This window comes from Poromitra crassiceps (genome assembly GCF_964638095.1).
Source record: "Poromitra crassiceps genome assembly, chromosome: 16".
In the NCBI taxonomy this organism is placed as follows: domain Eukaryota; kingdom Metazoa; phylum Chordata; class Actinopteri; order Beryciformes; family Melamphaidae; genus Poromitra; species Poromitra crassiceps.
The window spans coordinates 29,443,980-29,461,357 of record NC_139645.1 but is presented as its reverse complement, the minus strand read 5'-3'; the positions used below and the strand labels follow the sequence as shown (position 1 = coordinate 29,461,357).

Genomic DNA, 17,378 nt, shown 5'->3' with positions numbered 1-17,378 from the left:
CGCAGCCCAGCGATTACATGAACCAACTGAATAGCTCTTGAGAAAGGACAGCGGGCTGCTCTGACTCCCGCTTCTGCCTTGTGCCTTGCTGTTGTGTGTTTATTTTGCACCCTTCCTCGTCCATGTCTCCCTGTCATATCCCCTGCTATCTGATCGTTCCCGTTTTCCCCTCGGCTATTCAACACGTCCTCACCGCCCTCGCAAACTGATCGATCATTTCCTCATTCCTCCGATGATCAAACACATCTCTTGATTACTTTCTCCCGGCTGGCACAGAGGAAGGCGACTCCAGCTCGTGCAGCGCGCCGAGGCGCGTTTCAATGGCGTTTCTCCTGTCTGCACAAGGAAGCGTTACCAGTTTTCTGCTTTTCCTCCTGCTCAATTTCAAAACAACAGCTGCGGTATGTGTTTGTTCACGTGTTGTCTTAGATGATAGGGACCTGATACCATGTGACAGGCTGGGGAAGTGTTTAAACTACGCCCTGCAGTAATAAAAACAAAAACACGTCAAACACGTCATTGGCGGGGAGGGCTATTTCTGATAACACGTCAAAGACGTCATTGGCGGTGAATGAGTTAAGGGGGAATCATACTTGCACGTAGAATTCATTGCGCACATCACTGACTGAAAACTCGACACTAACAAAGTCGCCTGCAATACATCTCTTTACTGGGGCATATTTTCATTTACAAAATGTTTTCTTCATCAAGTCTGGATAAATCACACCCATTTCCAAAGGATTATGGGACAAACCAGCACAATTACGTTATGTGGAGTTTGTGGACCAACTTTCTCTGAACGGATGGCTCTGGATGTAACTAATTTGCTGCAAGCTAACATGTTACAAGTAAAGTGAACTGTGTCACTGTACGTTGCTGTTCTGTATTCAGAGTTGGCAAAGTCCACATAATATTCTGTGACTGTCAGAAAATAGGTCAGGTTCAGCAAAGCACTGTGAGGTTTGTGCAACGCGAGGCAGAGATTTCTCTCTGTCTCAGAATCATCACAGGGCAGTCGCTCGCTTTATCAGATTATTGAATTTATATTGTTGTGTGAATCAGCAACGCGATGCCTCCCATCATAAAACTAGTTTTCTTCCAAATATACTACTGATCTTTTAAACCTGCCGCAAGTGTAGTCACAGGACAGGAGTGTAAACACGCAACATCAAAAGCCTGGTGCCACTTCCTCATTGTTAGGGAATGGTAAAAAAAAAAAAAAACGATAGCAGCACCGAACGTCCAGCACCATTAATTCCTGGTACCGACCAATCAGGAACCGGTACCAAATAATATCGGTGCTTGGTACCATCCCTATCAGACAGTGCAACATTTAATGTTCCTGAGTAAATTCCTTCGTGGTAAAATGAATTGTTCTATCATAACTCCAATTCGAATACATATTCTGATGTAAAATGCACTTGGGACACCAGAGGTGTTGCTCAATGTAGGTGTTTCCAGACTTAAAGGGGTGTGATGTGAACTCTGGTAGAACCTTGGCTTGTATAAGACGAATCAGCGTGACGTCACTTGCTACCCAGAAATGCGGAACCCTGCGGCAGTTATTCGTATGAGTTGAGCCAAACAAACGTTAATATCTCAAAAACTATACATCACCATCACTTATATTTTGACATTCTGTGAGAGCAGAATTAGCTCAAGAATTTGATGTATAATATATGCATATCGTGTTAAAGTTGTGTGAACTGTCACAGTTTTTAAAATGTAAACAGAGTCAGCCGACTAGAGTCAGACACTCAAGCATCCCAAAGCTCACGCTCCATAGGGTTCCATTGCTGTTGCCACCCAGTGACGCGGTTTGTTTACCAAAATGCTGCTCGGTTGATCCCTCATAGCTTTCTGGAATTGATAAAACCCCAAATTCTGTGATTCACTCTCATCTGTTGCTCCAGTAGAGACAATTAGAGAGTTCAGGTTAAATTAAGGTCAAGTTCCCATTAAGTTACGGTGCAGTTAGGGGTAAGTTTCCCACCCAACTCAAATTCAACTTTTTATTACAATTATTTCCAGAGAAAATTGCCATATGAAAATATTGTCCCAATAAGAAGTGCATTCTGGACCTAAGGTCACAAACATCAAGGCACAAACTGCAGATGTATTCATCTGGTTGGTTATAGAATGTGTTGAGGGGAAATGGAGAAATCCTGAGACAGAGATTTGACAGGCTGTCTGGTTTCAGATGGAAAGAGTACAGTCTAGTAAGCCAGTAAGCCCTCCGCAATATTTCATGTAATGTTTTTGCTTTATTCTTTCTTCAGATTGAGTGGCTGCAGCTTATCAGAAACTGGCTGTAAAGACCTGGCCTCAGCTCTGAAGTCCAAACCCTCCCATCTGAGAGAGCTGGACTTGAGTTGCAATGACCTGCATGACTCAGGTCTGAATCTGTTCTCTGCTGTACTGGAAAGTCCAGACTGCAGACTGGAAACTCTCAGGTAAAATCAGTTTGCACTTTGCAGTTTTTCTCAGTTGATTCAACACATTTCTCGTCTCTCAAAACAGGATTCCTGAATCTGCAAAGGTCGCCCTGCAGGTTTTACATAAGGATTTGGCTTTTATTGATCTAGCTTCATATACACAGCAGTGAAGCTCAGTGACTGAGAGAAGATCATCCATACTCTGATATCTTGTCATTGTTACTGCACCTCTCTCTGTTCCTCTCCAGCTGCTTCAGAATAGAGCAGCTGGATTTTAACCAGTAGGAAGGTGACCTCTTCATCTCCCCAGTTTTAACATAATGTCGTCTGGTTCCCAGTTAGATAGAGAATTCATATTAGAATGCTGCTGAACACATTTAAAGCAGGCTAGTTTTGGTCCTGAATTTAACTGAGGAGCTCTTAGTTCCCTGTGAGCTGAGATTTCCAGGTCCTGACTTTCCTCTAGACTCAATACTGAAGGTGGTTTCACTTTAGTCCTCAGGGCTTCCAGACTGTGGAAAGCCTTTCTGAGGTACTTAGGTTCCAGAGTCACTCTCATCTTTAAAACTCCTTGGAAAAGAAACTTTGATTGACTTGCTTTTGTCTCATTTTGTGTCACATGTTTTGTCAAAACCAGTTTCCCTGTCAGTGTTAGTGCTCCAGTCTGCTTAGTATACAGCACCATGCAAACACACTGGACCTGCTTTAGACCAGGCCTCACCAATAAAGTCTGTCAGTAGAAATAATACAATAATGACATTAATGGTCAGTTAGCCTCATCAATAAAGTCTTGTCAGTACAAATAATACAATGATGACATTAAATATAAGGGTCAGTTAGCCTCATCAATAAAGTCTTGTCAGTACAAATAATACAATAATGACACAATATAAGAGAATAACATGTCTTCTTGTCCTTCAGGCTGAGTGTCTGTCAGCTGTCAGAGAGAAGCTGTGAAGCTCTGGCCTCAGTTCTCAGCTCACATGCCTCTAGTCTGAGAGAGCTGGACCTGAGCAACAATGACTTCCAGGATACCGGACTGATGCTGCTCTCAGCTGGACTTCGGAGTCCACACTGTAAACTGGAGACTCTCAGGTCAGGATCATTGTTACTGTTCAACAGACCATTTAAATTATGTTCTACATGGGCGTCCGGGAAGTGTAGCGGTAGATTCCCTGCCAACATGAGAGTCATCCACGAGAGTGCATCCACGTGTTACCTCCGGCTTGGTCGGGCGTCCATACAGGCACGATTGGCTGTGCCTGAGGGTGGGAAGCTGGATTGGGGGTATGTATCCTGGTTGCTGCACTCGCGCCTCCTCTGGTCGGTCAGGACGCCTGTTCGGGGAGAAGGAAACTGGTGGGAATAACGTGATCCTCCCACGTGCTACGTCCTGCCGGTGAAACTCCCTTGTCAGGTGAAAAGAACTGGCTGGCAAATGTGCATGTGTGTCAGAGGAAGCATGGCGCTAGTCTTGGCTCTCCCCAGATTGGAAGAGGGTGGAGCAGTGACCGGGGCAGCCACTAGAGCAGCAGGGGGAATTGGCCAAGTACAATTGGGGAGAAAAATGGGGGGAAGGGGGGGGGGGGGGGGTCAGAAAAAAAATCTGCTCTGCACATGAATGTCAAAGAAAATATGTGAACCCTCATTTTCCCGCTTAAGTGATTTTTGAAACCAGCTGAGAAACCATCTTTCAGCTCTACTCTCTCTCTGCTGAGAGAATATTTCATTATTTCTCTCCACACTGCCTCTCTTGGTGAAACCTGAAGCAAAGGACTTGTCACAATATGTTAAATTAAGTGCAGAACTGAAATGAAAACGCAAATATTGGAGACAGGTTTTTTTTGTATTATAAGTGATTTTAAAGCAGTTTATTAATGAGAACATCCAACATGTAGCTGGTTTTAATCAAAGAGTTTCCACTGAGAGCTATGATCTGTTTTTAGAGGGTTAGTGATAGAGAATAAAATTCATGGAACTTATATTTTTCTCCAACAGTTAGATTCAAAATAAATAAATGATAAACTATTAGTGTTGAGTGATGACGCTGAAAATGTTACAATACAAATGTTCATATCAGGCAGTGTTGACTTTCATAACTATGCAAAATCACTATTTCTCTAAGTTTAATTTTCCTCCTGAATAAAAGTTGAATAGAAGATCTGTCAAATTTAATTTAAAACACGTTTTTACTGACAGAATACTCGACTTAGAGTTTGAATGAGAAGAAAACAACCTGAAAAGTCACATTGAACACGTTCAACAACAGATCCTCCTGGAAGACAATACAGCAGCAACTGGTCAGCAGTTACATTACATTTCTTTTTGTGGTTCATACTCAAATTAATATTTACAGTGGCAGCGAGCTTCAGTTGGTGCTCTCAGCCGAAGGCCTTTCAGCTGCCAGCTGGCTGCCATGCAAAGAATTGGACTTTGTTAAACCATAATGGACATTAAAGAAACTAATCACCTATATTGTTTATTAAGAGGTTGAATGGGTTTAAGTAATTATGTTACTAGCACTTGTGCACCTGAAAAAGTGCACAATTATTGTTATAAGCAAATTTGTACATTAGATCCGAGGAAATGGCGGCCATCTTGGATTTAAGGTCAAATCTGACTTCCCCCCACATCTGAAAATAAACCTTATGGTATTCACTCACTATCTGATTTGTGAAACTTTTATCCCATTTGTGAAAAGCAAAATAATAGGTGGTTTCACTGAGATTTCATAGTTTTTCCCCATCTAGACCACATAAAACCAGGTCCAGTTCAAAATACATTACACTTAGACCTTTCAAATCTGGGCTAGATTACCAATGGGACCTGGCCGACACCATCACCAAGAAACACTTTGAGATTTGGGAAACTTTTATCCTATCTGTGAAAATGGAAAAAAATCTAATTATATCCGTTATTTAGCAGTTGCCCCCCACGCACCCACCCTCATAGTCACACAGTCACACAAGCATGTATCATTGAGCTCTGTTGGCTTTTTCCATGTCTATTTTATTTTATTCTGTTTTTATTTATTTTTTCTTATTTTTCTTATTTGATTCTCTTTTATTTCTTATAAAAAAAATAAAAAAAAATGCTGCCATGATACCAGTCGGCTCCTCCCCCGATCTCCGCCTCCTATGGCTCCTCCCACAGCTCCATATCCCATGGATCCACATCCATCGGCTCCATATCAATCCATCCAATCCACCAGTTGCCTATGGATAGAAAAGGGCACAAGCCCTGAGCTATCCCATGATCAAGAACTAACAAACGAAAATGGAAAATGGAAGATTTCATTGTTTTTGCCCATCTAGACCGGATAAAACCAGGTCTAGTTCAAAGACCATTACACTTAGGCCTTTCAAATCTGGACTAGATTACCAAGGGCACCCTACACTCTCACCAAGAAATACTTTCAGATGTGTGAAAGTTTTATCATGGTATGAGCACACTTGAACATTAGACTAGGGAGGAATGATGGCCATCTTGTATTTGCGGTCAAATCTGACTTCCTTCCACATCTGACAATAAACCTTATGGTATTCACTCACTAGGTGAGAAATGTCATGCTTTTTATACAAGGAGTGCACAAGTGTTATAAGCACATTTGTACATTAGACCCGGGGGAATGGCAGCCATCTTGGATTTGAGCTCAAATCTGACTTCCCTCCACATCTGACAATAAACCTTATGCTATTCCCTGACTATGTGAGAAATTTCATGTTCCTTTCAAAAAGTCCACAATTCCTGTATTTTTGGGAGCTTATCCGCTTGCTCTACTATTTGAAACTCTGGCAGGGAATGAGTTAACACCAGCAAGACAATCAGCTTTCTCTGTTAAAGGAGCAAAACTATGGAACAGTCTACCTACTGAGCTGAAAACACAACACGATTTTAATGTTTTTAACAGGGGTATTAAGTCATGGTTAAAAGAGAAACAACTGTGTTCTCACACTTAATACCCTTGTAGACCTCTGGTGGTACTCTGTGTATTATGTCTGTATTGTGTGTACATTAGGGCTGGGCGATATCTCGAATATACTCGATGTATCGCGGCTTGTGCCACGTGAGATGTAGAAATGACTATATCGCGAACATTCGAGTATAATTGTCACGCATTGTTTATAACTTAAGCCACCGGCATGACTCGCTTCACGTTTCCTCTTGCCAGCTCTCCCTCTCAAGGGAGAGCTCTGTCACACTCAAGGGAGGGGGAATCACATGGATACGTCAAACGCGTCAAACCGCGTCACACACCCGTCCCCAGCAACCAAGGCGAAACATGGCCGCCTCCAGACAGTGTGGCTGTTGACTGTTTCAAATTATAACAAAACAACCATTATTGCAATTTGCAATACATGTCCCGCAAGGTTTCTGAGATTAGGGGAAAGTCTGAGCTGGCATTACGCTAAACCAAACGTGGGGAGGAGGCAGCGGATTTGTTTGGCGTTAACGTTAGCTGTTGTGATGGGGGCTAACGGGGCTAACGTTAGCTAGCTGGTTGTGGCTACCTAGTTCTAGTTGCAGGCAGCGCTCCACAAGCTTATTGTGACCAAAATCCCCGCATTTAAAGCACTTCATACTCCCAGAGCTGGCGTAAACCATAGAGAACCTCATGCATTACTCAAAATGAAACGTCCAGGGTTTGTGTCTCCAAAAGCAACTAACGCTAACGTTACATGCAAGGTAACGTGAAGCTAACGTAGTCTATAATCTAAACGTAATCTTTAAGGAAAACGAATGCGCACATTTACATAAAAGTCAACATCATCACATAGTGTCTTTTCTTTAATCTAGAGGCATCATTTTTCAGTCAAAAGTGAGACGACACAGATATGATGGCGTATAGTGAGGCTTTCCATGCCTCACTAACTGGCCTCAATGCAAAATTCAGACAGCTTATATGTTGCCGTCATGCCAATAAGAGTCTAAATTGCCTTTTATGTTTTATCGGCAGACTAAGCAGCTAGGCTTTCGGTTCTATAAAAGCCATTATTTTTTGTATTGACTATTGAGTGATACACTTTACTAAAACAATCATATTATATCACAATAGTGATGTCAGATTTGCTTAGGTCAGAGCTATGGAATATTAAATCATCCATCTTTGCTCACTACATCTGCCCTTTCTTTCTTCTTCTTTTTTACCCCAGGTGTGCATAACATACAGGTTAAGAACTTATGGAAAAGTCATGGAAATCCATTGGTCAAAATGTGTATGAACCCTGAAGGGTTAAATTGAGCATTTATGAGAGATTTCAAAAATATCGAGATATATATCGTGTATCGCGATATAGCCGAAAAACATTGCGATATTCTTTAGAGGCCATATCGCCCAGCCCTAGTGTACATTGTGTGTACTGTATTGTATGTACATCCTTGAATATTTGTATGTATAGCTTTCCTCATGTGGTTTTATATTTGATTATGTTTCTTTTCGGTATGTCCTCTGGGGTGTATTTTAGTGACTTTCTATAGTGACTTTCTAGTCAATACATTTGTATGTATAGCTTTACTCTTGTGGTTTTTTATATTTGATTTAGCTTCTTTTTGGGTATGTCCTCTTGGGTTGTGTTTTGGTGTAGGAGTCGCCTGTGGACACGTGTTGAAAATTAGCGTTCCGCTATGAACACTTAACACCATGTATCTGTGCATACATGTATGTTACATCTCCAATGCTCTGTGATGTCCATATTAGGGGTGTGCCGATTAATCGTATAATCGATGCATCGCGATTAGTCACGTGACGATTAAAATCGATTCACAATGTTCGATTATCGATTTGCAAAAAATTGCAACAAAAAAAAAAATCAATTTTTTTTTTGCTTTATTTGCAAAAAATACGGTATTTCGCCCGGAAAGCAGTTCCTTAACTGTAAAACGAGACCAAAACCGAAGTACTGGAAACTGGAATCACTGAAGAAAGCATGCAGGGTGGCTGTAACATGTGATGCATGGACTTCAGTCGCAACTGAAGATAATGGAGGTACATTTGTTTGTTTACTTTAATTAATGGATACTGACAAATCTACCTTGCTTAACACGTTGAGTGCCATAGCCGAGATATCTCGTCTTACATAATCCAACGGTTGAGTGCCATAGACGAGCTATCTCGTCTTACATAAACATTTTTTTTTTTGACGGTGGGACATCAATCAACCTCTTTTACGTCTTCTATATCAATATTGGGAGGAAGAGAATGTGTATAATCTATTTTACCGACCACTAAGTGGCGACAGTTCTCTCCCAAGACAGAGAGAAAGCCACAGCCAGCCACAGCCAGAGCCACAGCCAGCCAGCGCGCTGGAGAAAGCCAGTGTAATTTTCAAGGAAGTAGCTGGGCGAAAACTCTTTCGATTTCACACACACACACACACACACACACGCGCGCGCGCGCGCGCGCGCGCGCACACACACACACTCGAGTACCTTTGCGCATAAATAAGACCAGAATCGCAAAAGCTTATTCAAAGCTCTCAGCTGACACCTCAAGAAACAGTTTTACAGTCCAGACGGCCGCGGAGAATCCTCCCTCCGCAGCACAGACGGAGGGAGGAGTTTGGAGACACACACACACTCTCTCTCTCTCTCTCTCTCTCTCTCTCTAGTCCCGAGAGAGAGAGAGAGAGGAGAGAGAGAGAGAGAGAGAGAGAGAGAGAGAGAGCACACAGAGTGGGAGACAGACACGCTGTAGGGGCAAAGAACGGACAGAGATCTCTTCCTCTCAGAGCCGCGGAGCAACGCGCGAACACACACACACACACACACACACACACACACACACACACACACACACACACACAATACAGTATACAGACTTGCCCAAGGGCACCCATAATCACAGGCAGGTGACTGTTCTGCTGTTTGATTGAATTTCACAAAACTGCGATTATCTCAGCTTTCTGTCTCAGACGCTAAAACCATGCTGTACTCAACGGCTAATATCTACATAACTACTAACTCTGCAAACTAACTCTTTTAGACAGAGAAAGCACACATTATATTAGTTATTTTTAGATGATTGGTGTTCACGAAGTCTTAACAGAAAATAATCCTCGGCTGTTGTATAATGAGCCAGAATCCTCAAAAAAAAACCTGGCACAACTTACCTACAGGATTGAAAAAACGGCTGGCACTCAATGTGTTAAAAAAAATCCTGTTTGGTGAAAAAGATGCATCGAAAATCGTGATTAATCGTAATCGTTTAATAATCGAATCGTAGCACCCTTAATCGTAATCGAATCGAATCGTGAGGTGCCTAAGGTGGCACACCCCTAGTCCATATCAAATAAACTTAACCTAACCTAACCTAACCTAACCTAACCTAACCTATGTGTGTCTTCCTGTGTGTGTGTGAGAGTGTGTGTGTGTGTGTGTGTGTGTGTGTGTGTGTGTGTGTGTGTGTGTGTGTGTGTGTGTGTGTGTGTACGTACGTGCGTGCAGGCTGTCAGGCTGTCTGCTCACAGAGGTTGGCTGTGCTTCTCTGGCCTCAGCTCTCAGCTCCAACCCCTCCCATCTGAGAGAGCTGGACCTGAGCTACAATCATCCAGGAGCCTCAGTGAAGCTGTTGTCTGCTGGACAGTGGAGACTCAGGTATGGAGAGGGACCATCTGCTAGAAGACTGAGAGTCACACACATTTTTTGCAGCATTTGTAGGTTTTTTATAATTTTATACAGGCTGAGAATGGTAGATGTGTCTAAATAAGGGTAAATTGTAAAATGTATAAATTTCCCAACACACTGGTAAATGTGGATAAACAAGCAAGCCCTGCCTGGAGGTGTGAGTGACATGACTCGAGTGTGTCTTTAGTCTTTCGGAAAAGACTAAAGACACACCTTTTCATGCTCCATCTGGGCCCTTCTTGAACTAACTTCTTTCTCTCTCTAAAAAAAAGAAAGTGGAAAAAAAATACGAACTTAACTTTACCACTATTCCTTCAGATGTTGTAGTTGTCATAGACTGTGTTGCATAGTTGATTGCTCTATTGCTGACAAAAATGTGTTATTATAAGTCGCTTTGGATAAAAGCATCTGCCAAATGACGTAATGTAATGTAAATGTAACGAGTCGAACCACCATCCAGCTGGACTAGCTGCACCAGGCAGGGCTGAGCTGAGTGGGTCCAGGTGGACTAGCTGCACCAGGCAGAGCTGAGCTGAGTGGAGCAAAATAGAAATTAGAAAAATGAATAGAAATTAAAATCAAGCTGTCAAGCTGAACACAATGTCAGCAGCCGACAACTTGTTTCCACAGGGAGAGCTGCTGGCCAGCATGGAGAAATAAGGCCAGTTTCCACAGGGTTTTCCACAGGGAGAGCTGCCGGACATAGTATATCAGAATCGGATCGGAACTGAAAAAATGTTGGTGCATCCCTACCTTTAACATCTTCTGGTCAAGGGCTGGTCAGAGTCAGCTGTTTGGCGTTCACTCAACATGAACATCTTTGATCAAACCGTGTCTCTGACCAGACAACAGAGAATGAGCTCCTCCTCTGCATGTGATACATGATTCAGATGTAACGTCACATGATTTAGCACATTATACAACAACAATAACACAATTGGATCTCTTTGGAGGCAATCTCTGTTTATTCTGACAAAAGCAAGCAAATAATAACAATATCCTCTGGTCAAGCGTGAAAATCTACCATTGCACTGACAGATTACCTTCAAATTTACCAGCCATTAATCTTAAATAGTAAATCATTGTATTGCGTAGCAGCATTTTGGCTGATATGTTATTGCAATGATCCCGGGTTAATGACTAAACTCATCAGCTATATGTACTTAACTTTAGACGTCTCAGAAGAGCATACGAGTAACACCTAATGAGCCACATGCAGATTAACGTTACAACACTTTAAACGTAATATATGACAGCATTGTGCCTGTTGGGTCTCCATAACGTTAGCCTCCATGGTGCTCGCCGCTCGGTCGGTGTCATCAGATCAGTCCAGTCCACAGTCCCTAATGGACAGCAGTTATTCATCACTGTTAACGTTACACATTTACAGTTGCAGTTATCTAACGGGGCCAAGCATGGTGGGAATTGCGCCCCTCCCACTGGCCGTGATGCCCTGAGATCCCTAAGGCCACCTTGGCAGTGCCCTGCTACCAGCCTGCTAATGTAACCTGCCCTATGCAAAGGATGTGTCATTAGCTCATTTTAACACACATTTCAGAAAAATCACTCTTCACGATGTCAATAAAACAATGGCCTTTGTGTCCTGGCATGTGGTCTTGTGCCCTAACAAAATTGCGACACAGAAGGTGCCCCCCCCCCCCCCTCCCAGATTTTCATAATGCTGGCGCTGTCAAATTAATTTACACCTGGTTATCCACCTCAAATAGTGACAGAAGTGAATTTAATGATGAAATAGTGTGTGAAATTTTTTACAAATATACCGTGTTGGGCAATGATTTCAGTCTCCATCTGAAGAGTCACAGTGCATTATGGGGGAGATGAGTATATTGAGTAAGCCCCCGGTCTGTACTCAGAAATTCTTGCATTCTCGCCTACACAAAAGTAATATAGTGTGTACAGTGTGAACACACTACCTCTTCAATTTGAGTATCAAAAGTACGCTGAGTAGAGCTATCCGAACAGGCCCATTGACTCTGATTCATAAAGTTGAAGCTGAGGAATATTGTTTGATGTTGAATGGAGGATATGAATCACAGCGTCTAAAAAAATCCCTCCTATGGAAGTTTATGAAGGTTATTTGTTCATTATCAAAGAGATGATGCTGTCTGACTTTATTTACCCCCCTCCCCCACAGTGTGGACCATGATGCAGTGCGGTGGTTGAAACCAGGCCTGAGGAAATGTAAGTGTGTATTTAGTTTGATTCAGTTTCTATTGAAATAGAAAGCTCATGTGTGACATCTATTCATTCAAATCCTATTCTGAAACAAGATCGCTGAAACAAGATGTGTTATGATGAAATTGAAGAAATAAACAGTCAGTCTGTTAATACCATAAAACTTCAATTAAAAGCCAAGTCCCATATAGACACAGTTTTACTGGCCGGATGTCGCTACACGTTTTGAAAAATAAATGCCTGCCTCAGTATTTATTTATTTATTTATTTATTTATTTATTTATTTATTTATTTATTTATTTATTTATTTATTTATTTATTTAACTTGCATTCAAACGTCAGTCCCAGGTCAGATCGCCACAGAGAGAAAAACGTCCTAAAATTCAAGCGGTATTTTTGCTTTCTTTTTTGATGAACAAAAGTCAGAAGCAGCAGAGAGACATTTCTCCATTGATTCCAATAGAGAGAGAGAATGGTGACAAAATAAAGGTGATCTATGCAGTTTGGCTTTTTCAGCAATTTACTGTTGTTAAGATTATTTAAGATGATGATCAGCGTCATGTTAGTTGATAGTTGATTAAAAATAAAATAAGGTCTGCACACTGGAATTAGGATGCTCCCGGTCACTTTATTAACGTTTCGTTGTAACAGAACTTCATCAGAATCAGATTCAGTGTGCGGACCTTCTTTTATTTTTATAGTTCTGTAGAGGCCAATGAGTCATCTTGCTCTTGATTGTCCGGCACCTGCATGAGTAGATCTGTGCACTCTACTTTTCTCCTAGTTGATAGTTGATTCACTTCACATTAAAACATGGTCAAAAGCAGCACACTTTGATTGAGCACATTGGCTTCATTCATCAAAATCCATTACGAGCTCACAGCAGCGTTTGACTGCGTTCCACTTGACTCACTTTCTTATTGTAGATTCTCCCATTCGTCTCCTCTGTCTCTCCTGAGCTCTTTTTAAAGGAAATCAAGGAAATCCACTTCCTTCCTCTTCAATCCATTCAGTCTTTCAGCTTATATAGGTGACTTGACTAAACCTCAACATATAGACAGTTTTCACAGAACTGTGTTGCTGTCAGCTATTGTATTAGCAAAAACTGTAACAGGAAGTATAGGGGTAATTTAAAATGTTTATGTTGTCTGTGTGGGTCAGGCTTTTTAAAGGCCGGCACCAAACCAAACCGTTAAGAGAGCCAGCTCGCCCCGTTAAAATATGTGACAATGGTGACCCCAACCCAACCTGGCAGCCTGCAAACTACAATCTAATTTAACTCTCGATTATAGGGAGGAGACTGGAGATGATGGAGGCATTTTAATGATGCTAGCAATTCTAAGAGACTCTAGAGACGATGCGCCATGGGCGGAACATGTTGTGGGATTTGATTATGTCACGGTTTGTGTTACAAATCACTGATGATGTCACGATTTGCTAACACTGCCCGCCTTAGACAATTTTAATGACTCTGGAGACAATGTGCCATGGGCTCAACATGTTCTGGGATTCATGATGTCACAATATGGGTCACAAATCAGTGATGATGTCACTGAGTAGCTCACACGCTCAATTTCTAGGGTGGAGACTCTGGAGACGATGCGCCATTCGGACGAGGCCTCAAATGTTACGGTCGCAAATGGATGTATATATTTTCATTAAGTAATTTTGGCATCGTTTGTTGTCTAGGGGTGAAACATACATCTTCCATGCTAACCATATAGCACACATAAATGGTATATCAGTTTACCTCGACCCTCATAGCTGTTGACCAGCCCTCTCTCTCGGTCAGGCTCACTTGGCCCGGCGCCCAGGCATCGTTGTATTGGTCTGGAAACCAACGTGAACAGGCAAATCCGTAGATTCCAAAACAAATGTCATATACTAATTTGAATTAAATTGCACAATGGATACTGTAATCTCCATGCATAATTTGGACATCTCCACACCATCGCATCATACATCACATCAACACCATCGCATACCAATACCACTGTGTTCTATAACTGTCACATCCTCGCTCTCTCTCTCTCTCTCACACACACACACACACAAACACACACACACACACGCAAACAAACAAACACACACACACACACACACACAGACAGAGGGGCGCAGAGCAAATTAATGGGCGTTCCCAAGTCATCTGCTATTCTCCGTGATGCGCAGAATGTCACTTGCGCTCGCGCAGCAACAGTGATTCATGCAGGATTAACTAAGAGGATTAATTAATTAAATGATTCAAAGACGTGGTGAGCTTGGTGAGGCCGTTAACTCATTCAGTGCCAGCCACTTTTGGAGAACGGATGCTCCCAGTGCCAGAGTTTTCAGAGCGTTTTCAGTGATTTCTCGAGGCCCACAGAATATTGTGTGATATTACTATGTAAACACCGAACACGCACAAGAACGAGCTGGCTCTATTGTATCATCAGCAAAAAAAAGTTTATTGATACCATTTTCCGTTCTTTAGTTATGAGCTGGAGAAGATAGGTTGTTTTCAGCGTTTTCAGGCTTTTCAAATTATTAGCTGAGATAATCCGCCTTTTGTGAAATGCAGCATTTCAAGCACATTCACTGAGTCTGAAGATAATATTTTCTGATGTAGTGACGTAGTTGTTGTGTGATGCCCTGCGTGCACCACCCCCCTCCCCCCCTCCCCCCGTAAACTCCTCCCCACACTGCACACAGCCTCACGCAACCATTATATTTTCGGAGTGCTGCGTTTGTGTGCTGCTGTCGGCTCTCAGCGCCACAGCAGGGAAGAGCCAACCCGGATTGCTGAATGGTTTGGCGTCAGGGGCTGCTTTCCTGGCTGCTAATCGGTTGGAGAAACTATACAGACAGACAGACAGACAGACAGACAGGGACAGAGGGGCTCAGTTGTGAGCGCGGATTGACTCCTGTTCGGAGCCAATGTCAGCTCCCGCGACAGAGCAAATGGCTCTGGGAGCATGCATCGGGTTGTCTTTGATCCACGGCTTTTAGGCTGTTTCTCGGACCTGTCTCTAATCTGGACTGCACCGAGCAAGCACTGTCGCCACCTAATGAGTCCGTAAAATAGGTTATACACCTCCAATAGCTACTATAGTTGTACAGGAGCTGCGGAAGGCTTTGATCGACGTCCCACCGTCAAAAAACGCATTGGACGTCGAAGGACGTCCGTGGCATTCTACGTCACTATTTAATTGGACGTCGAAGGACGTCCATGGCATTCAATGAGTTAACATCCACACAACCAATCAGTGTTGCTTCTTTCATTCCCTCCAATTCATTTGTGTAAATGCCAGGTTGTTCGTGTGCATCAGACATATCCAAAACACAGCGGTCATTATAGATACATCTACTAATCCTTTGTAGGTTAATACAACAGGGCTTATTACATTGTAGCCTATATATTTATATTTATATCATCACTCTGTTTAGGCTAAAACATATGTTGTGCCTAATCTAATGTCCACATTCTAACTGCACGCTTACTGTAATTAGAGGTTTCCTTCATCATAGGCTATAACATACACATGTAAACAATGTGTGTTTCTTTAAGGGATGTGTGAGAATTTAATTCTAGCCTATTTCAGTATATCTAAATGGTCCACGTGTGGGGATCATCTTAATAGGCTATATCATGCATGCAGGGAAAGAGGTTACTTACTGTAGGCTATCAGCCAACACAAGTCATCTACTGTTAATACACTACAGGGGCCAGTTGCACCAACTGGTCTTACACTGGTCTTAAGCTAAGTTGGTCGTAACTTTACGACCTAACAGCTACGCCGGTTGCACCAAGACGGCTTAAGCCTTCTTTTCAGCCAGTCTCTCTCCCTCAGTCTCTCCCCCCCCTCTCTCTCTCCCCCTCTCTCTCTCTCTCCCTCTCTCTCCCTCAGTCTCTCCCCCCCTCTCTCTCTCCCCCTCTCTCTCTCCCTCCCTCTCTCTCCCTCAGTCTCTCTCTCTCCCTCAGTCTCTCCCGCTCTCTCTCCCTCAGTCTCTCCCCCCCTCTCTCTCTCCCCCTCTCTCTCTCCCTCAGTCTCTCTCCCTCAGTCTCTCTCTCCCTCAGTCTCTCTCTCCCCCAGTTGCTCTCGTCTCCCTCTCTCTCTCCCTCTCTCTCCCTCAGTCTCTCCCCCCCTCTCTCTCTCCCCCTCTCTCTCTCTCTCCCTCTCTCTCCCTCAGTCTCTCTCTCTCCCTCAGTCTCTCCCGCTCTCTCTCCCTCAGTCTCTCTCCCCCTCTCTCTCCCTCAGTATCTCTCCCGCTCTCTCTCCCTCAGTCTCTCTCCCCCTCTCTCTCCCTCAGTCTCTCTCCCGCTCTCTCTCCCTCAGTCTCTCTCCCCCTCTCTCTCCCTCAGTATCTCTCCCCCTCTCTCTCCCTCAGTATCTCTCCCGCTCTCTCTCCCTCAGTCTCTCACGCCTCTCTCTCTCCTCTCTCTCCCTCTCCATCTCCCTCTCTCTCTCCCTCAGTCTCTCCCTCCTCTCTCTCTCCCTCAGTCTCTCTCTCTCCCTCAGTCTCTCCCGCTCTCTCTCCCTCAGTCTCTCTCCCCCTCTCTCTCCCTCAGTATCTCTCCCGCTCTCTCTCCCTCAGTCTCTGACGCCTCTCTCTCTCCTCTCTCTCCCTCTCCATCTCCCTCTCTCTCTCCCTCAGTCTCTCCCACCTCTCTCTCTCCTCTCTCTCTCCCTCAGTCTCTCTCCCCCTCTCTCTCCCTCAGTATCTCTCCCGCTCTCTCTCCCTCAGTCTCTCACGCCTCTCTCTCTCCTCTCTCTCCCTCTCCATCTCCCTCTCTCTCTCCCTCAGTCTCTCCCACCTCTCTCTCTCCTCTCTCTCTCCCTCAGTCTCTCCCGCTCTCTCTCCCTCAGTCTCTCTCCCTCTCTCTCTCCCTCAGTCTCTCCCGCTCTCTCTCCCTCAGTCTCTCTCCCTCTCTCTCTCCCTCAGTATCTCTCCCGCTCTCTCTCCCTCAGTCTCTCACGCCTCTCTCTCTCCTCTCTCTCCCTCTCCATCTCCCTCTCTCTCTCCCTCAGTCTCTCCCACCTCTCTCTCTCTCTCTCTCTCTCTCTCTCTCTCTCTCTCTCTCTCTCTCTCTCTCTCTCTCTCTCGCTATTTCTTGCAGCTTTCACAGTAACATTTATGGGATAA

The 17,378-nt window shown here is 43.6% G+C and overlaps 1 protein-coding gene across 1 annotated transcript in view; it reads left to right on the top strand.

Moving 5' to 3' along the window:
- Positions 1 to 17,378, top strand: part of LOC310791573 (protein NLRC3-like) — a gene marked incomplete at both ends in the record, with an annotated part of 34,367 nt that overhangs the window by 16,615 nt on the left and 374 nt on the right. The window contains 2 exons of the mRNA XM_083653240.1: positions 2,280 to 2,453; positions 3,357 to 3,530. Of these exons, the coding sequence (XP_083509366.1) occupies positions 2,280 to 2,453; positions 3,357 to 3,530 (348 nt within the window). The remainder of the gene's footprint in view (positions 1 to 2,279; positions 2,454 to 3,356; positions 3,531 to 17,378) is intronic.